Genomic DNA, 20,743 nt, shown 5'->3' on the forward strand with positions numbered 1-20,743 from the left:
AGATTTACTACCAACAACAGTTCCAGTCTTATCTGTGTGTTGCTGCAGCTCACACAAGATTTCAATACAACAGCAACACGTGCATTAATTATGCAGAGACTTGGGGGGGGGAATGGGGAGAAAAAATTCAAAGCAATTCTTTCAAAACTGGAAAACAGTCTTTATTAGTATAAGGTATATTTAGTTTTGTTGTTGTTATTTAAAGATATTCTGCAATTTTGGCAACTAGCTTCAATTCCCTTTCTTTCCATTTGCCAAGAGAAAGCATCTCCCAGCCACTGCCGACTGTGCAAGGTGTTTGCTCACTGCTTTCAGCTGGGTAAGGAGCAGCTGGAGTGCCCTTACTGTAACAACAGCTTTGCAGAACTTCAAAACCAGTAAATCATGTCTGGCTCTTCTGATTCTGAGTATGGGAAGTCTCAGCAGCATTCAGCAAATGGAGGTTGTATAACTTGTAACAAAGATGCCTGTGGCCATAGGTTACAGAAGAGACATTGTTTCATAAACACTTTCCCTAACATTCAGAGCCTGGAAGGCTTTTATACAGCTGCTTATCAAATACCCTCATCAGAGGACACCACAATTTTTAGAATGAGAAGTAATCTCCAGAAAATACTAGAATCATTTTTAGTTATTCTGTAATGGCACAAATAGTGCAAATATTTTTATTTCCAAAGATTCACTAAACTTAAAACTAGCAGTCATTCTGATTAGCAAATTTCACCTTCTTCTAACATTTGAAGTGTTAATCCAAATTGCCTACAGGTAAGCAGCCAGAAAAAAAAAAAAAAAAAAAAAAAAAACACAAAAACCTGAAGAGACATGTTAAAACATGGGACAAATAAACCTATTCAAAGGCAGCTGACTACCTCTTGAGGTGTAAACTTGTGCTGAGTATTATTCATTAGCACAATAACTAGAAATGATGGCAGCAGCACCAGAACAGAACAAAATGACTTTAGGTTGAACTTCAACATCTGAGCAGCCACTTAAGCCCTCCAACCAACATAACACACATCACGTTCATACTTCCGGCATGGCTTTTTGCTACAGACAAGGTGGTGAAAACAAGAGGCAACAAAAAGACAAGCCATGCTTATTCTCAGCATAAACAACAGAACCAGACTTTGCTGTCTTTTTTTTTTTTTTTTTAAATGGCATCTTTATTTCTACTCGAGATTCCCCAAACCGTTCCCATAAAACAAATCATCCCCTACAATCTACCTTTGAGGAAAACACCCTAATTTTCAGAAGATTCTCATTTACTCTGTAGGAGTGTACACCTCTAACTCCAAACTATCATCTACTCAAAGCTGTCTCCTAGTTAGGGCTTAGTGAGGTTTAATTCATGAGCTGCAGATGACAGCAAATCTGTCTGGGGCCTTTTTCCCTTTCCATGCATTCCTTTCTGTTCCTGAAAGAGGTGCATTAAAATTTTATTTTGACAGCGTTAGCTCCAAATAGAAAACAAAACTAAGAAAGCCACGTGGGAACTTTGTCTACACAGCTTCGTTAGGCGGCAGGAGGAGCAGCAACCCCACCCCTGGGGCCAGCAGCGCTCCAAGGTGGCAGCCACGTGCTTATGTGAGCTCCTGTCATTACTCTTGGCTCTCCCTGTGTGACAGCCTGGCACAACCCCCGCTGAAAGCCTTTTTCCCCGCAGTAAATATTTGTCCCCTCTCTTGTGGAACACGCTACCTTTAGCGGCTCACACCTCTCTTGGATGGTTTGCATTACGAGTGGAAAATTGCAAAGAATCAGGCACAAAACCGGTGTAAAGGTCCTGCACGCAAAGCCGTCTGCAAGGGGAAGCAGCGCGCACCGATCACACCACGGGGCTGGGACACAGGGGACACGCTGGCACCGGGAAGCGAAGTTAGAGACAATTCCAGCCCGAGGAGGAAGGGCAGCTCCGGGGAGGCTCCGTGCACAGGCACATGCGGCCCCCGCCGTTCAAGGCTGCCCAGGCCGGCAGCAGCACGGCAGCGATGCCCTGAGCGGCAGAGAGAGACACGGAGACTCAGAACCTCCGGCCCGGTCGCCTCCTCCTCCTCCCGCCCAGCCCCAGGAGCGACCGCGGGCGGGTCGGGCTGGCGGGGGGCGCCGAGCAGCGCTCCCAGCTCGGGCCGGTTCAGCGCTCCGCAGGCACCGCCGGCCCGTCCCCTCACCCCGACGGCGAGCAGGCGGCAAAGGAGGCGGGGGCTGCATGGACGCCAGCGAGCCCCGCTCCGCTCCGCGCCCGGCCGCTCCCGCCGCCCCGGGGCCGGTACAAACCTTTATTCCCCACGGCGGTGGCGGAGCTGCAGCCCCCGGGCCCCTCCTGCCGCTCTCCCTGGGAGCCGCCGTCGGGGCTGCCGGGGCCGGGCCGGGCTTTCTTCCGCGGGGGTTCCCGCCCGCAGCCCGCGCTCATCCTCGGCGGGGCCGCCCTGCCCTGCGGGGCCGGCCAGCACCCGCCCCCCGGGGACGGCGCAACGCTGCGGCAGCGGCTCCGCTCGTCCGCATCCTCCGTCCCGCACGCCGGGCTCTTCCCAAGGCGCGGGGGGCGCGGCGGGGCCGGGAACCAGCGGCGTCCGGCGAGCGCGGCCCGGCGCTCGCAGCAAGATGGCGCCCGGCGCGCCTCACCCCGTCGCCATGGCGACCCGCAAAGCAGCGGGGCCGGGCGGCGCTTGGCGGCGCTTTACGGTGGCGCTTTGCGGCAGCCGTTGGTGGTGGCGAGGGCGGCGGGCGCGGGGCCGCCATGGAGGGCGGCGGGAACTCCAAGGGCACCGGGCTCGGCGGCCTCTTCGGCGCCGGCGGGCTCGGGTACTCGCACGCCGACCTGGCCGGGGTGCCGCGTGAGTACTGGGGCAGCCGGCGGGGCCGGCGCAGGGGGGCAGTGTCCGCGCACCGGCCGCCGCAGGGCCGGGCGGCCGGGCCCGAGCGCGGTGGCGGTGCCGATGCGGGGATCTCGCGGCCCCCAGGGGCTCCGAAGCCGATCCCGACCGCCGGCCCCTCCCGGGGCTGGGCGCGGAGGTGCCGGGCCTCGGCGGGGCCGCGTGTCGCGGCGGGCGCTGGTCGCAGGGACATCGTGTTCGCCTCGTCCCGTTCCGCTTCCCGGAAAGGGGCACCGGCCGGCCGCTGCCGCCTTTTGAGGAGTCGGGCAACTTCACGGCAGAATCTGCCCTCCTGCCACGCACGAGATCTGCCCCTTTTTGCCTTTCAGGATGTGAATTGTTGGTGTTAAAGTGTTGTGTATTTTTTCCTTTTAGTAACTGGGATGAGCCCTTTGTCACCGTATTTAAACTTGGACCCCAAGTACCTAGTACAGGTGAGAAGGTGGCGTGTATTTATTGTGTTGAACTCGATTTCAGTGTTTGCATGATTACGTGAGCACCTCAGACCTCCTGCAGTGCTGGGCGCTGTGCACTGAAGTCTTGAACTGAAGAACAGTGGAAAGCAACCATTTTTTTCAGTATTGTCCCTAATAAATCTTGAAGTGCTGTGATATCTAGAAGAAAATGAGCACTGGTGATGCAGAGGATAGGTAGGGCTGTTGGAAAGAGATCTCCCTCCCTGCCTTGAGGCAGACAGCCCAACACCACCTCACACGAGTTCTGGCACTGCTCACACCTCCACTGAACCCCTTCAGTCAGTAAGAGCAGCCAGAACCTCTCCCCTCTTTTCATGGGTGAGTTTTCTGAACTGTGATGAGTTTGATCAGTTTACTGGGGTGTTCAGCCAAGCTGCAGACCTGATAACAGGTTTTGCCATCACAGCAGCTGCACATTTCACATCACTGTCCTTATGTCATTACCCAGCTGAAGGGAGACCATCATGAAGTAAAACTTCCCATTCTGTAGAATAATGTAGCTGTCACACTTGCACATCTTAACATCAGTTAATATAAAATAAGGCCATCATAAGGAAACAAATATTTTAAGTAATGTTTTTCGTTTTCATAAATATTAACTGTAGCTGAAAATGTTAAAGTTAATCCCATTATGATGCATGTCAATTACTTTATTTAATATTTTTCTACATATATGGCTTATATTATCTGAGAACATGCAGTTTTCTAGAATTAGCACTTAAAGGACAACGGTTGCATAGTGTCTCCTTGCCTCTGTGCCTCATTTCATGGTCCCCTGGGTCGCTGTTTGTTTTGTAAGTGGAAGCTGTGCATGCCGTTCTGGGGCCTAGAAGCTGTTGTAGTCTGGATTACAATGTAGCATTCCCAGAAGGATAGAACACCAGGGCTGTGTCTCTGGTGGAAGTGGATTCAGTACTGTGGCTGCTGTTGAGTGGTCAGAAAGAAGCTGAGATTATTTAGACTTTCTCCAAAAACACCCTCTAAAGTGGTTTTGTTTAGTTAGTAGTTTGTGTTGGTGCTAAAATGGTATAGCAGGGATTTTGGAACAAAGTGTGTGTACTGAGACTTTTAGAAACAAAAGGGAAGTTTGCTTTAAATGCAAAGGTGTTGGCATTAGTGTCATGAAGCAGTTCTAAAAATACCTATTGATGTAACACTAGAGGCTGCAGTCTGTGTGTAACACTTCACTGCCCTTCATGTTTAGCACTAGTGTGTTGAAGTAATAGCAAAGTGCATTGAAATAAGAGGGGATTCCATTTTTTAACCTGATCAAGTTGCCCATGCAAGCTGTGAGGTCTCCTTCCTTAGAGAATCACAAGACATGGGAATGGCTCTGAGTGCCCAGCACTGACTGACCCTTCTTTTAACAATGAGGGTTGCACTAAACAGTCTCCACAGGTTCCTAGGACTCCAAATAGGAAGGAAAAAGACACAGCTAATATTTCAGAATATAAGAGGTCTTCCCATAATAACAAATAGCATACTCATACTTGTTACTCTAAGCCCCCCATTTTTGGTTAGTGTGTGAATACAGGCATGGAACAAGCTGTTTTCTGCAATGCTGTGTTGCCTGCAGCAGGTAACAGGTGTTATAAATTTGTGTGTCAGCCTTTGGCAGAAGCCTAGAGGATGGGCTTTTGAGGGTACCTCTAGAAACGTAGATGTTACATAGACAAGGATTGTTTCATTGTGCCTTTGGGAACAGTAGTGAAAACTGTTAGAAACTGCTAACTTGTGTGAACACTGAATTTCTCCAACTATCTAGTTACACAGAAGATAGAAACCATCTATTGTAGGTTCATTTTATTGATAGCACTATTCACAATTTCAGGAGCTATTTTTTCTATCTTGCCATTCACATTCAGTGTCAAGTGTGGGCCAGTAAAACCCCTTAGAATGTATTTCTTTGAGCCTCCAGCTGCATGCATCAGTTAAGTAGGGGTGGATAATACTGTGGCTGGAAAGCACAGAAGCTTAAAAGAGCTCTGCTGCTGTAGCACCTTATCAACAACAGGCATCTTCAATGTCTCCTACTGAACAAGTGCCTTGGTACACCTTATCTCTACACATATGCCAGTTTCTCTACACCATTTCTCTAGCTTTTTAGACCACTGATTTGCAAGATTACAAGCCTGTCCCTGTGGGAAAAAGATGGACAAGTGAAAAATTAACCAGGCTCACATATTTCATGCCTAATCATCATTAGTTTTGAGTGTATTCCTTGTGTTTTTCACGTGCTTAAAATAGGTCACTTATTTCAGTGCAAGGAAATACCTCTTTTCATAAAAGGCAGTTTTTATTTAGTATCAAAGTAGTGGGAAACTAAATTAATGCATTATTGTATCAGACTGGGTTGCTCAGTGAGGAAACAGTGCTGTGTATATATTAATGCATTATTATATCAGACTGGGTTGCTCAGTGAGGAAACAGTGCTGTGTAATCAGACAACAGGAATGTTTTTAGGAGGCTTGTATTGCCTGCTGCAAGATGTAATTAGTAATTAAGCAAATAGTCATTAAAAACAAAAACAACCAACAACCCACACGGTATGAGTTCCTTGGCTGACTGATGTAATTTATAAAAAGTTAGCACAGCTAGGGGTAAAAAAAAAGCACTCAGTAAATTGAACTTTTTACAGTCCTTTTTCATGCTTAATACAGAATACACATAGTATATTCCATCTCTGTGCTACTGTAGGCAAGAATTTTCCAGAAATACATATCCATCTTTAGTTTATTGCATGGATTAAAGAAAAAAATGAATATCAGTTACATTTTGAACTAAACTTGGAAAATACAAAAGCATTTGTTTTTGTTTTCAGGATACAGATGAGTTTATCCTGCCCACAGGAGCCAACAAAACTCGAGGCAGATTTGAGCTGGCCTTTTTTACCATTGGAGGATGTTGTATGACAGGTAGGTGGTTGTGATTTTCACTTTTCCCAGCTGTCCAGTAACACCTATGCACAACAGTGATGGATGAGATTGTAAATGTCTTGTTCTGCAAGACATTGTTCTAATCTTAAGTAAAGAGATACTTGATTTTAGTTCATACACTGAATTCTCTTCTCAGTATTTGCTTCAAGTATTGTTTATTCTTTTTCTTCTTAAAAAGTAATAACTGATATTATTCCAACTAGGGGCAGCATTTGGTGCACTGAATGGTTTAAGACTTGGCTTGAAGGAAACACAGAATATGGCATGGTCAAAACCTAGAAATGTACAGTAAGTGTTCCATCTAAAAAAAATTTACTTCTTAGTGACAGAGTTGTTTCTTCCACTTTATACAAGGTTAGATCTGACTATACTGCAAAAATAAATGGTTTGGGTTTTTTTTTTTTTCTTTCGTGGGGACAAATGGGAGTCAGTATTTGTCTTGATCAAGTTATTACATGTTGTTAATTACAATGATGTTCAGTTCAACCTTTTTGCTTTTTATTTAGTCACAATTGGTGTGTCCTGTGACTTACCTTAAATATTTGAGAAATAATTACTACTTTGATGTTTACTAAAAATCTACTTCAAAGTCAAAGCAATTCTTATATGTAGAAATATTCCCAGAAGCAGTAGTGTTTACTTTCAGCTTTCTTTTGCTGTAATTTATCTGAGCACAAGTCTCCCTTCTTTCCCAAGCTTTTCACAAGCAGGAAAAGATTCAAATGCAGAGCTGGGCCTGCCTGGATTTGCAGTAGGGATGACACTGGTGCATGCTGTTGAGCAGGCATTGCAGGGGGGAGCTGTTCTGGGCTATGGCATCCAGGAGCACCCATGACATTGCTGTGTTTTTGCCTTACCTGATTGTTTGAAAGAACACAACAAAGACAGGAATGTTTGTTTCAACAGGATGCCTCTTCTTAAAATAATGGCAGCTTAGACATAGCTATAGGACAACCTAAGTGAAAGAGATATTGGAAACCAGAGGAGCAGAATAACTGGGGGAAAGCATGGGAAATGTCCACTCCCTGAATACTTTGGAACAAGGGAATTTTAGAAGAGTAATTTAATATTTCCTGGTACAGTTTATATTGGCTCTGCTCCTTTTTAAATTGTTTCTATATGCATCCCCTTCTTTATCAAAATATTCACCACTATAATTATGAGTCTTTCATAATGCTCTAGATGAACAGAATTGTATTTTGGGGTTTGGAATGAGCAGAGTTGGAGAAAGCTGTGATGTTAAACACAAACCTTGGCAGGTCAAGCCCAGGAGGTGGCAGTCAGTGCACACACTGCTCTTATCCTGGCTCTGCAAGGCAAAGGTCTGCTGAAGGTCATCACCTTTCAACAGTGCATTAAGTTCTGTTTTTCCCTCATCAGCTACAGAAAACAGACTTGCTTAGCTAGATCTCATCCAAATTTATCCTTAATGTACACAGATTTATTTCTTAAAGAATTTTAATTTTGCTGTTATTCCCTTGTCATCAAATACCTCACAGTATGCCATGGTTGTTAGAATTACTGATTCTCTTATCAATTCAGAATAAATAGAAAGTTAAAAGGTGGGGGTTGTAATTAAGGAGAGATTATCAATACCCTAGCTTCTTTTTTTCCTCTTGTTTCAAAATGAAATGTTCAATTATTGTTTAGTTCATTGCCTAGCCATATTGAGTAATGACCTGTGTCCTAATGAAAATTATAAAAAAAGAAAAAACACTAGAAAATTAAAGCAGATGGAACATAAAGCATTGAAAGTGTCAGTCATTAAATGCTGAACTAAGTTCCAGTGGTAGTCAGCTGTCCAGAGCAATACTATGCCTGTGATAGTGTTACACTGCTGGGAGATCAAGATCAGTCATTTCTTCTGGCTGCTGTTGTCACCGTTGTGGAGACAGCTGGTACCAGCAAGAAGTGGCATTGTGCTTCCCTGAGAGCGCACTAAAGGTTCTCTTTTCCTCTTTGGTGCTAGTCTGGAAGCCTACACACAGACCAGATGCACAGACACAGCTCTTGGTCTTTTGCTGGGTGGACAGGTGGTAAGGGACTGTCTCTTCCCTTCCTGACTTAGTGCAGGCCAGACTTGCTTTTTTGCCCACACCACTTGCTCAGGCATCTCCACACTCCCTGACACATGGTCCTTGCAGAGGAGCACTGAGTCTTTCTTGGAGACCTTTTACCCAGCTAGGTTTGCATAAGTGTGTCAGTTATTCCTGGAGCTGTGTGTAGTCACCACATAAGGAGGGACAACTTGGGTTAGAAAGCCATTTGAAGGGAAGAGATTTGAATCTTGGGGAGGGTCAAGTTTGCCTTGAAAAGAGTAAAAGATTTTATTAAGACTTGACAGGACTGAATATTTGCTTTCAAAAGCTTTTAGTTCATCATTGCAGTTTTGTTAACCACATATATAGTGTAAACACACAAGTCCTACTGTCATAAACACTGCCTTGATGTAAACACAGAGTGCTAAAGGTTTTCATACCTCTTTAACTCCTTTACAGAATTCTAAATATGGTGACACGGCAAGGAGCGTTATGGGCAAACACTCTGGGATCACTGGGTAAGTCAAGTCATTCCTTCACAGGGAAAGCAACTTAAAGATGTAATTGTTAAGAAAGTACATTTGTGTATTATCTGAATGAGAGTGTTGTCTAAATTTTCATTACTAAATCCATCAGGGAAAAGAGCAGGTTTTTTTCCTTTGGGAAAGGAAAAAATACTGAGGGTATTTCAGTAGACATGAATGCTGAGGGTATTTCAGTAGACATGAAAATGGAAATTAAAGGCTAAAATAGGATTTGCAGCATAAGGAGCCAAAAGCCTTTAAGTAAAAGCCAAAATTTTTACTATGTTATAAACAAACTCTAGCTATATCAGAAATAACTAGAAATTACAAATAATACTTACTTGTTAGTAAATTCAAATTAAATTAAAACTTAAGGCAAAAAATATAATTTAATATTTCTGAAATAACTTTAATAACCTACACTGAGAGACTGTGGTCATGTGATCAACTGTCTAATATTTGTTTCCTGTTAAAGTCAACAAAATGTTTATGTGAAGAAGAAATGTGGTAGTCAGTACAAAGATTTGTCCTTTAAACGATGGTACATTAGCAAGAAAAATCACACGTGGTACCACTGACTCTAAACCTAAATGTTGTTTGTAACTAACGTGGGTTAGGAAAAAAGAGAGAAGAAAATGACCAATAGTCTGATGTATGAGAAAAAAACTTCTATGAACTGAGATTTGGGTGGGAGGGGGCTGTAAAATAAAATCATATCAGTTGCTTGAGAAAAATGAGATTATTTCATAAACGTCAGTGAAATAACTAATGCCCTAGAAATTGCAAATTTTTTACCTCCCCCTAGTCTTAAAAAATGAAAACGGATGGAGTAACTTAAAAAGGAGAAATCCAAAATTGATTAAATTATTTTGAAGAAAAATAATGATAGAACTTGTCCTACGAAGTTGTAGTTGAAGTTAGCAATATTTAAATCAGAGACTACATCTTGTTATAACCCAGTCTACATCTGTTTGACTTTTGAGAAATGCATCAAAGTATGGGCTAAGTTGCATGTATGACATTTATTTCAGTCTTTCTGAAGAGCAGATTAGCTGCCATTTAATTTAGGCATTAGCTTTTAAGGGGCATAGTATAGAGGGCATAGTTAGAGAGAGGATTCTGAGCTACAGCAAGAAAGGCACTTTTTCTATAAGTAATGCATGTTGCCTGCTGAATTTTATTGGGCCATTTTTGTTTTTTTTTTTTATTCCAAGTCTAACAAAAACACATCTGAGAACTGAGATGCAGGCATGCTGCAGTTCAAGGTTTCAGTTTAAGTGACACATTAACAGGTTTTTTCAGCTGTGTTTGAAGAAAGATTACTCAAGAAAATGTTTGTGCATTCCAGTAACAAATTGTTATTTTTCTTACAAAATATGGCCCCCAAAATCCCAGAGTTAAGCAGAACTTTATATTTGGGATTCTGGTAGACCTCTGTCTTGTCCTAGCTACCAGAGAAATTCCTTTCAAGGAGCTGAATTCTTTTTGCATCTTACTTCACCTGTGCAGCCTTTCCTTACTTCAGAGATTCTTTTTGTCACTACTGGCAATTTTTGTAATTCTGTTCCTGAACAGAGGCAACATCTGTGTCGAACTGTTTTAAAAAACTATGTTGAATTCAGCTTTTCCTTATTGTTAATCTACTTGCTGCTAAGACAAACTGAAATACCCTTGCCTGTGCTGAATGGAGAATGATGCTGCTATTAACTCATTGACATTATTATGGTTGCTAATGGAGGATTTACTGCCTTTTAGCAGAAGGAAAGATTTCAACTTCTTGGAGGGCAAGGAACAAATTAAATGGCATTGTCTTTATCACTTCAAAATGATGACATACTCCACTATTCTTTGCCAGCATGAAATATGAGGATATCATGAAGAGTGAGGATAGGGTAGGGGGGCTTTTCCTTTCATCAAAATGTATAAATGATAAATGCATCCATGCTAAAAAGCCCATGCATTTCTCTTTCTAGTCCTTTCCAGGACAGTCCCTAAAGTTATCCCAAAGCAAAAGCCCCTCTGGGGATAAAGATTTCATGCACAAGCAGAGGTGAAACAGCTGTAAATGTCAAATCCTCAGCATTCTAATAGTAATTTTTAAAAGAAACATAGCCCATTGTACTCTAGCTCTTGGTAGCCTGATCTGAATGCTGTACTTAACTCACATTTCATCACTGTCACACATGGACAGCAGTTTTTCTACTAGAAAGTGCTGGGTTTAGTCTCATGTAATCCACAGAGGACTGTATGAATCTGCCAGTACAAATTTAAACACTGAATTTTCAAACAAATTCAAAGTAGCAAAATAGGCTTAAACTTCAGTCAGTGCTTTATAACACATTGTCATGAAGAATGCTCTTTTATAACAGAACTATAGCTTGAAAAAGAAGAAATAGCTATACAGGAAGAGATTTGGAAAAGAAACACCAAAGATGGGATTTTGCAGAGGATCCCCTTCAAAGGGAAAGCAGAAAATCTGTTCTTCAGAAGCATAGTCTTAAATAGCTACACCAAGCCTGGACTCTAAGCTTTGGGCCTCAGACCATGGAAGGTTTTTTTAATATTTTCTTTTCCCCCCCAGCTCTACTTTACAGTGCATTTGGAGTCATCATTGAAAAAACACGAGGTGCAGAAGATGACCTGAACACTATAGCTGCTGGAACCTTGACAGGAATGCTGTACAAAAGCACTGGTAGAGTAGCAAAATATTTCTCCTTTTCCCTCTCATGTGCTTATCCTAGTTATTAAGATTCTCATTATTTTTACTAAATACTGTCCTGTTCTCAAAATTGACAGTGTAAAAATGGCTATTAGCTCAATGTCCCCTAACCCACAATGCTTTTCACCCAACTAAGGCTACCTAAGGAAAACTTGCACTACAAAAAAAAATCCAGCTGAATTAAATTTGATTCTTTGTAACTGCACAGGACTGACAGGAACCATGAGAGCCAAATTGTGACTGGTGTACATATATACACTGAAGAAACAGTCATTTTTTTCCTCAGACATATGGTGAGATTGTATAAAATACATACTCGCCTAGTCTTTTTTTCAGCAATAGCAGGAATAAATCTAATTGTTTCTCAAATTCATAAGTGGATGCAGGCAAATGGGAACTACCTTCCAAAGTGAATAGGGACAAGGAAGGAAAACACAGAACATAGAGCTTGATTGCATGAAGATGAAACTTAATACAAGTGATCCACGTGAGAGTAATTCACATGATAGTGGTACCTGGAGCTGCAATAAGCCTACACACAGAGAAATTGATGTATTTATTACTTAGGTTTTCATGAAACTGTTGTCTTGGGGTAGGATTCTAGTCTTTACATAGTGATAAAACCAACAAAAAAGGTTATTTGAAAACAGCATGGATTTAAGGTTAGAATGCTGATGCAAACTGAATTGTTTACAGGAGAGAGGGTCTGATCTTCATCAGCAAAATGGCTGTCAACACATGTTCCAAGCTTAACAATTGGAAGTATCTTTTTTAGAGGATTTCTGGGTACCACAGATTGACATTAACACATGGAAAAAAGTTTTATGTTTTAAGTTAATAAATGTTTGGCTGCATGACTCACCTGCATTTTATGGAGGAGATAATGCAAGAACTGACCTATGTACTTTTGCATATCTAACTGAGCCTTGGTGTTTTAACAGTGTTCCTGAAGGCCTGCTTTTTTGGGAGGCAAAACAGTTTGAGTAACTTTTCCTGATGGCTTAGACTACCTGAAGCCACAAATAATTGGCTGGAGCAGCCTTCATAAATATGAGACTCTTAACTTTGCGAGGGCACATAGCTCTCTTGTAATGCATTTCCTCCTTGGGATTTCATGAGTGATATGACAGATTACAAAGAATAGCTGGAAAGGGTAGAATATAGAAGCCTAATATTTTCTGTAGGAGTTTATTAGTAAGGAGAATTGTCATCTAATACTTCAGCAGAAGCATCCCCCTTACCTTCCAGAAATATAGAGCTGGCATTATATGTAATATTTTTTTGGCACAGTACAACCATGGATAACTACTCCAGTCACATGCAGAGTCATCTGACACTACTAAGGTTTTTATTACCAGAGCACAGTGGGACATTTGTTTTGTAACACAAGATCTACAGAGCTAATGGCAGTCCTAATAAAGGCAAATGAAGTCAGTAAATCTCTGTTCAATACAATATTGTATTTCAAGTGTGTTGTGCATATGAACCATAGTGCAGACAAACTGCTGCCTCTCCTGTCACCTTATGCCAGAGCACCCTTTCTTATTCTGTATGGTAAAACTTATAAGTTCTGCCTTTGCACTGCATCAGTGTATATATTTACTTTAAACATGGAATATTTAAACCATGCAAAATCAGCACACATCTGACACATCAAGACTGTATTTATTACCTGTGCTACATGGAATGCCATGACATATTGGCATTAAGAAAAGGAAAGTGTAAAAGCTGTCAAGGACACTGACTTATAAATCTCCATATCTTAATGTCAGCTGGAAGCTCACACAAACATGCCATTGCAAATTAAGGCTGGTCTGTAGTCCACAAGGGGTGGATACAGAGTTGCAGGCAGTGCTATTCAAATATTAAGATTTCCCACTTCCATCATTCCTGCTTTGCAAAGGGATTAGGAACATACTTAAGAAGAAATGGGATGATGTGTGGCAGGTCTTTTATTATAACTTCATGCTTAACCACAGCACTGATGGAGGAATCTCATCAGAATCTGCTCTGCACTGAAAAACACTCCTGTGTAACTGCAAAACCTAGACTGAATTTCTGAAACCAATGATTAAGCTTCTGATGAGTGGACAGGGGAAAAAAAAGCCATTTGGGAAGACTTTGTGAAGGCTGAGATTAGTTGCCCCAAACTGGTCCCAGTTTTCACAATTTGTCCTTGTAGAAGTGTTAATCATTACCAAAATGGCAGCAGTCAAACAGAACCTGCACGTTCTAAAGCCATTGATTGTGAGCAGTTTTGTGTAAAGCTACTTGACACAGCTTGTGTGGGAGAAGATAAGAGAGGATGGAAAGCTCTGCAAGTGAGGACCGTGGCAATTCAGCCCCCTCCCTGCATTCATTGGCAGTGCCATCACTCATTGAAACTCCCACTGAAGTGCCTGAAGCAGTTCAATCCCCATTAAAAGCAGGTGACAGCTGGGCTCCATCTCAGCAGTACTGCATGACTTAGGTCAAAAGACACCTATTGAGTGGAATGGAAAACTGATGTGAGGAGTAAACAACTTCTGCTTGATTCATCTGACCAAAGTGATCTCCAGCTTTCACATTTGTTTAAGTTTAATGCCACAATAACTGACTAGATTTTAGCCCAAATGCAGCAATAAGAGTAAATATTGATTTGTTACACCAGTCTTACAACTTCATGGGAGCAATTTTTTGAGCTCACTACTGAACTTCTACCCAGAACACTGAGTTTGGGTAACAGTTAGAAGAAAACCCTTTGGGTTCCTCTGCCAGTGGCATATACAATAGAAATGTTACAACAACTCAGTCAATTACCGTTTTGCTAAAAGAGGGTCTGATATCCTAAGTCCACAAGGATGGCTTTTCCATTTAATAAGATACTATTCTTTATTCTTCAATTTTAGGCAAAGGCAGAAATTAGTATCTGTTATGCTATGTTTTTTCTGATAAATGTTACAAAGTACAAACATATCTTAAAACAAATGTTTAGCCTCCTTGCATGTGCTTTCAACTTCTTTTCTAAAGTGACCATCTTTATTTGGCTTTCTTATCATTGTATTAGTCATGAAAGTAACAAACCACCAAACAAAAATGATTGTCACTGTGCACTATGTCACTGTTATACCCTCCCACCATGAAAATGCTTGGTTCCAGTTGTCACAAAGGTACAGCTGAGGCTCCTACACTCCTCCTCAAGCATGCAGGATTGATCACTCAGGAAAAGATGAACTAGGTGGGACTTTGGCCTGACCCAGTGTGACAGCAATTAATTTCGCACTGGAATTCCTGACGGACTTCAGTAAGCAAAAAAAGTTAACCAACCTTTGCCTCTTATCTGAGGGTTACACAGGTTGTAGATGTTCTTTTTCTTGGATAATTTTTTTCCTCTCTGGAGGTTAGGAGTAACAGCAACGAAAGTAAACTAATTCTTTGGACAAACTAAATTTCTTTGTCTACTTTTATGCAGTAAGAACCTGATCCTAGGTACAGCATCTCATGCCTTTGGAACAATAGATGTTACATAATTTGGTAGAGAAAATGGTGTGTCTGAAAAGACAGGAATTGCATGCTAGCAGTAGCTGAAGATAGTAGTTGTCATTTTAAGACCTCAGAACATAACCCTGAAAAGTCAATACATTATGAATTAGGAAGGGCTGAATGTTTTATTGCCAGCAGTAAACTCTGGTGGGAGCTAAAGATCAGTTTTGTGACATCCAGTGGGTGGTTAAGGGCAGTTGTTTTAGCTGACAGCTTCTTCAGCTATAAAAAGCGTGTTGTCTGAGCCCAACCCATGTTTTTCTTTGGGCCAGACAGGGCTGTTTTGTCATTTCTCTGGGCTGGAGAGGGGGAAAGAAGAGCTTTTTGGGGACTGCTCTAGGTACAGGCCTGGAATATCTTACTTTTCTGCAGTATTTGGAAAAAAATGAAGAACTTGCTTGTCATCACTTAAATTAAGGACTGTGAGGCATTTCGGAAATTTAAGAACCCCTTTTAACATAACAATTGTATAGGATTCTCAATCAAATGATGTTTGGAGAAAGGATTTTTTTTTTTTTTGTTAATCTGAAATAAGGAAGAGATTAGGACAATGTACAAGCAGCACTACAGGTAACAACTTGTTGAGGCTTTCTTAGTTATTGAGGACTGATGTCTAAGAGTATGTGTGGCCACTGAGAGCAATGCTGCCCAGCTCTGCTAGTCAGGAGCAGTGGACTCAGAGCTGCAGGGATTTGCAGGGTTTGCAACTTTGTTAACTTCAACAGCTCTAGAACTTCCAAACCAGTAAATTAAATTATAGATTCCTACTGTTAGTCTTCTAATTTCGCCTTCATACCACAGTAACTACAGGAAATGTTCCCTCTTTTAAGCTTTGTTGTTTCTGTATTCTAAGCACAATACTGCCTTAGCTGCAGCAAAATGAAAATGGAAGATGCTTTTCTGGAATATATCTTGCTTCCAAACAGAAGTTTATCAGTTTCCTCAGTAATTTCTGCATCCACAGACTTTCCCCACTACTTACATGAAACGAACCCCATGGAGCAGCAGGAGGGAACTCTTGATACTTTCTAATGACATCAGGCCACCCACAGATGTTCAAACAAATGACTGCTTGATGGTTCAGATGGTCTGGTCACTGAGCTTGAATTTGGAGCAAAACTGAGATTGCTTTGTACACTTGAGTTGAGCCCTTTAGACCATTTAAAAGTATTTCTGTTTCTGAAGGCCCAGCAGGAAGATAAGCTGTTTTCATTCAGAGTATCCAAGAGAGATTGAAAGACAGAAAACTAATCACAATTTAAAGATTATTATTCTTTTGTTTGGCATAAGTGGGTCTGAGGTTTTGGTGAAGGTATTTGTAATGCTTGCTATTAGATGGTTCTTGCTTTAAACATTCCAGGAACTATCCCAGGATGTTGGAGTAAAATTCTGAAAATAGAGACAGTAAGGTTCTAAATGGAAGATTCTGCCCTCATGGTTTTACCTACTGGACAGGAGCAGCTCAGTGTTAGGAGTGGCTCCTGCTGTGCTGAAATGGAGAGCTGTGCTGTTGGAATGCTGTGTGCCATGCACAGTGCACTGGAATGTTGAGCTGTGCCATGGCACAGTGTAAGCTGGAACCTTTAGAAATCCATACAGGAGGGACAATACTTGTTGGTGAAAGGGTGCAACAAAAGCCAGAGAACTAATTTCCCATTTAAAGAGTGTCAGATGTATCTTTGGAAACCCACAGCAGTGCTCAACTCTTGTGCAAGGTGCCTGATCTCAAAATACCTGCTCCCAGAAGTGTCTGTCAGCTGGAACCTTTATCTTCCTGGGACATGCAAGATTAGGGGCTCATGGCCACGTTTCAGCAGGGCTTGTCAGGGCAGACTTGGTATCAAAGGCTTGCACAGAGTGATTGCAGAGGAGGGGTGGGAACATGTTCTATCATGCAAACACAGCTGGGATGGGAGTGGAGAGTTTATTTTTGTTAGCAAGTTAATTTTCTCAGAGGCCCTAAGATTTTCTGCCCAGCAATGGGGCTGCATTCTAAAGTGCATTACTGTTTGAAGTCTGCCACAGACCTGGACATACTCACTCAAACACAAATCTGACCAGTTAGGGAAAGGAAAGTTTTTTTTTTTATTATTTTTGTAATTACTATGGGCAGTTCAGAAATCAGGAGCAACTGCTACAAAAAAAAAACTAACACCCCCCCCAACATTTTGTAGCAGAAGCATAGTATAGAAACAGTGGTAAAGGAACACTCAGTCATGCACCTATACCAACTGCACAAGTTTAGTACCCTGTTCATGAAACATCTCCAGCAATGTCCCTAAGTTGTCTGCAGGCCTACAGATAGCTTTAGGCCCTGTGGTTGACTTTTGCCAGTGGGTTCAGAGCTGCCATCCTTACCTGGCTGGCTCAGCACATGACAACACCAATATTTGCTGTGGTAGGAGCAGCACATCTGAAGTCCTCATACATGGATGCTAGAAAGCAGCACAGCGACCCAAATTTAAGATGACGCCTTTCTTGTACAGCCCTGACTTCACAGAATCTGGAGCCAGGCTTGGTCATCCTTCAACTACCTGTTCTTGCATAGGAAGAATAGGATTTTAAGGGGAAAGGAGAAGAATTTAACCTGGGGGTAAGGAAAGAGCCTGTAGGGATAGTCATAGTTCTGTAGTGCATCACACTCTGTGGGGATGTTCCACATTTCCTTGTACACCTGATGGTCATGAGCCCCCTTTGGGAGTTCCTTCTGTCATCTCTTGAATCCTGATATGAACAGCAGAAAATTGGGCTCTAATGTTGTATTCATTTACCCCAGCGGGAATGAGGAGTCGGTATTTTTACAGATTATCTCAAATACTTGTTTTGTACAAAGTGTCCTTTAAATTTCACCTGTGGCTTTTTGCCAGACACTGCTTGCACATGGTTAGTTTTGTGTACCCAGCTGCAAGTCCTTCATATGAAAAGCTTTTTGTGCAATAAATTCAGGATCAATTAGCAAACAGGAACATCTACATTTGCTTTCCTAAATGCTGATTTAGGCACATAGGTCATATTCAGTAGGGCTTTTCTTAGAGCTGTTGAATTCTCAACAGTTACAGCAGTGAACTCAGCCTTATACCTTAAAAAACCTCTCAAATTGTCACAGCTGGTCTGGCAAGGAAGTTTCTAGAAACTATGGGTAGACATGGCTTCTAGTACCAAGTCCCACTTCTGCAGCTTCTTGATTTCATTGCATGCCTGGGCAGTACAGGGAGGTTTAACAACTCCAGTGAAACCCATTTAACCTTGCAGCACAGGTAACACAGTCTGGCTGACACTGATAGCTTGTTGCCTCACTAAAAGCCTAAGGGCAATTCTGTGAAACAGCTTTATGACCCATAATGGAAAGAAAAAAAACCCAAATATAATCTCTCTGATTACTGAGGTACATTTGTTTTCAGGTTTGAGGAACCCGAACTGCTGTGCCAGTTTCTCCAGTAAAGCAGGCAGGGTTTTTTATCGCACTGTCAGCAAAACCGGCCTTGTTCTATACCCTGTACACATTATCTAGCTTGGTTCCGCTGCAATGATAAACATTGCAGAATCAAACTCACTGAAGTTTTCCTAGCACTAAGGGTCATACTCCCAGGTGTTCTGTGCATTTATAGTGCTTTCTGGGAGCTCTGCTGAGGCACAGAAGTGTTCTGGTGTTTAGTAAAAGCAACAGAAGTCTCTGCTTGTACCCCTGTATACCCCAGTCTTCACATGGATGGAGTGGACATAGGATGCCACCTGACTCCCAGCTCCAGCCAGGTGCACTACCTGCAGGCAGTGGCCAAACTTGCCCTATATTTCTGCCTTACACTAATTTGATTGCCAGCACCTTAAGACTTTAATCACCTGTGTGACTCAGTTTTTACCATTGCAAGGTGATAATTCTGATTATTAATAAAAGAATAAAGAAAGCTGTTCAATGTTCACCATAGTAAATACCTGCCAATTAATCCCTTTCATGTACTTCCTGTTTTTTAATCAAAATATTTTAAAATTCCAAAGACACAGAAGCAGTGATAGGTTTTGCATGATGGCCCTAATGAATCTCTGGAGCCCAGTGTCACATCCATATCAGCTGCTGTTCTGTTTACTTATTTCCCTCCTGCCCTTTCTCCTTCTGCCCAGAGCTAATTATCATAATTGAAAATCTGGAGGAGATTTTGTAACGGGAAGAGAGCATGTCTATCTGTAAAAACAAATGTAATAAGGACAGAATAGATTAAGTAGGACTTGGGAAAAGCCATCTTGGCTTCCAGTGCTCTGTAGTGGTTCCCCAAAGCCGTAGTGCTAACACAGTTTGAGAGGAAGTCATTCCAGCAGAATTAGTGTCAGGATCAGGAATGAGTGACCATGAGCCTGGCAACAGGCTTGAGAGGAAGGTAGAAAAAGCACAGGGACTCTTACTGGAGAGTTACTCAAGAAAGGACTGTTCATTGAGATGCCTCTGGATTTAAACAGCTTCTTGGAGGCTGCTGTTCACTGACCATTTCCTGACAGTAGCACTAACGAGCTGCGATGTGTTCTGTTTTTTGCAGGTGGAGTGCGCGGGATAGCCCGAGGCGGGATCGCAGGCCTGACGCTGACTGGCCTCTACGCCCTGTACAACAACTGGGAGCACATGAAGGGCTCCCTAGCCCGGCAGTCCCTGTGAGCAGGGCAGAGGACACGCTTGCTTAGTCACCAATCAAATCAGTTGTGAGATCTATCTGGTGCCCTTTGCTATTTTATTTACAATTAGTGTGAAACTGAAGGAAGCTGTACTGGGAGGAACCTCTTGACACCGTGTAGCTGGACTGGCCCTTCCCACCAGCCAGTTGCTGGAGAGGCAGCAGTATTTGTTGGACCTGCAAGTGAACAGAGTGGCCACCAAGACAGAGTCTCCCTGCCATGCTCCCCAAGCAGCCCTGGCCAGAGCTGCCAGGCATGCTGGGCCCCCATAGCTGATCCTGCTCACTGCCAGGTTTGTTGGGTGCCTGTGAGGTCTGTGTCCATGGAGCATTCCCTGCAGTCCCAGTGCCTCACCTGGCAGCACAGCCCCAGTAGCCGTGGCACAGGCAGGGCTTGCTATTCTGAGAGCACAAGGCAAGTTAGCAAAAGGGACATCATCAGAATAAAAAGGGTGGTACTTATTCAAACCCATTTCTATCCTTTGCTCTTCCTGCTACAAAAGCATTCTGCATCCAGTGACCGTTTTATGGATTCATTTTAAAGGACCAGTGTGATGAAATCCTGGGGGAGTTGGTGGGTGCGGGGAAGCGGACAAGCAGTCTGATCATCTCCTGCTGGGTGGCTGTGGTAAGGCACACCAGGGCTTGACTTCACTCCCTTATTTGCTCTAACAAATTGGTTGTTTATGGATGAAATACAATTGCTGTTGCAGAACAGCTGCCAGTGGATTATCAAAACATTTGGGTGCTCCAATATCCCAGAACTCATTTAGCCAACAATTAGAAACCAAACAGTATAAAGACTGCACTCATTACCTATTGTAGGACTTCTAATTAGCAAGAAACTTTTTGCCTGAAGTACCATATGTAGGTTATTGGCAGAACAAAGTCTGTGATGAACCTACATGTTCTCCAGAGTTAAATTTAAACCATGTACAAAGTATCATTTGCAGATAAATTAAACAGTAAGTTGGGAATTAGTTCAGTAATTAG

The 20,743-nt window shown here is 42.5% G+C and overlaps 2 protein-coding genes and 1 non-coding gene across 4 annotated transcripts in view; 2 read left to right on the plus strand and 1 right to left on the minus strand.

Annotated features, from left to right (window-relative positions):
- PARG (poly(ADP-ribose) glycohydrolase) overlaps nucleotides 1–2,547 on the minus strand; it is a 59,539-nt gene extending 56,992 nt beyond the window's left edge. Inside the window, exon 1 of one of the 2 annotated variants that reach the window (XM_053984134.1) lies at nucleotides 2,275–2,547. In XM_053984134.1, coding sequence (XP_053840109.1) covers nucleotides 2,275–2,410 — 136 coding nt within the window. In that variant the 5' untranslated portion in view covers nucleotides 2,411–2,547. Of the gene's footprint in view, nucleotides 1–1,698; nucleotides 2,071–2,274 lie in introns of those variants that run through there. The other variant, XM_053984132.1, reaches the window with a different exon arrangement.
- Nucleotides 2,548–2,683: 136 nt separating this feature from the next.
- LOC128810953 (mitochondrial import inner membrane translocase subunit Tim23) lies at nucleotides 2,684–19,788 on the plus strand. The gene is made up of 7 exons (XM_053984144.1): nucleotides 2,684–2,834; nucleotides 3,249–3,307; nucleotides 6,171–6,264; nucleotides 6,489–6,573; nucleotides 8,784–8,842; nucleotides 11,430–11,540; nucleotides 19,619–19,788. Exons 1-7 carry the CDS (start codon nucleotides 2,738–2,740, stop codon nucleotides 19,732–19,734), a joined length of 621 nt encoding a protein of 206 aa, XP_053840119.1. The 5' UTR covers nucleotides 2,684–2,737; the 3' UTR covers nucleotides 19,735–19,788.
- LOC128811140 (small nucleolar RNA SNORA74) lies at nucleotides 8,068–8,270 on the plus strand. Its single transcript, XR_008438248.1, has one exon. It is a non-coding gene; the product is annotated as a small nucleolar RNA SNORA74 (small nucleolar RNA).
- Nucleotides 19,789–20,743: the final 955 nt, after the last annotated feature.

Source organism: Vidua macroura, chromosome 8 (assembly GCF_024509145.1).
Source record: "Vidua macroura isolate BioBank_ID:100142 chromosome 8, ASM2450914v1, whole genome shotgun sequence".
Classification (NCBI taxonomy): Eukaryota; Metazoa; Chordata; class Aves; order Passeriformes; family Viduidae; genus Vidua; species Vidua macroura.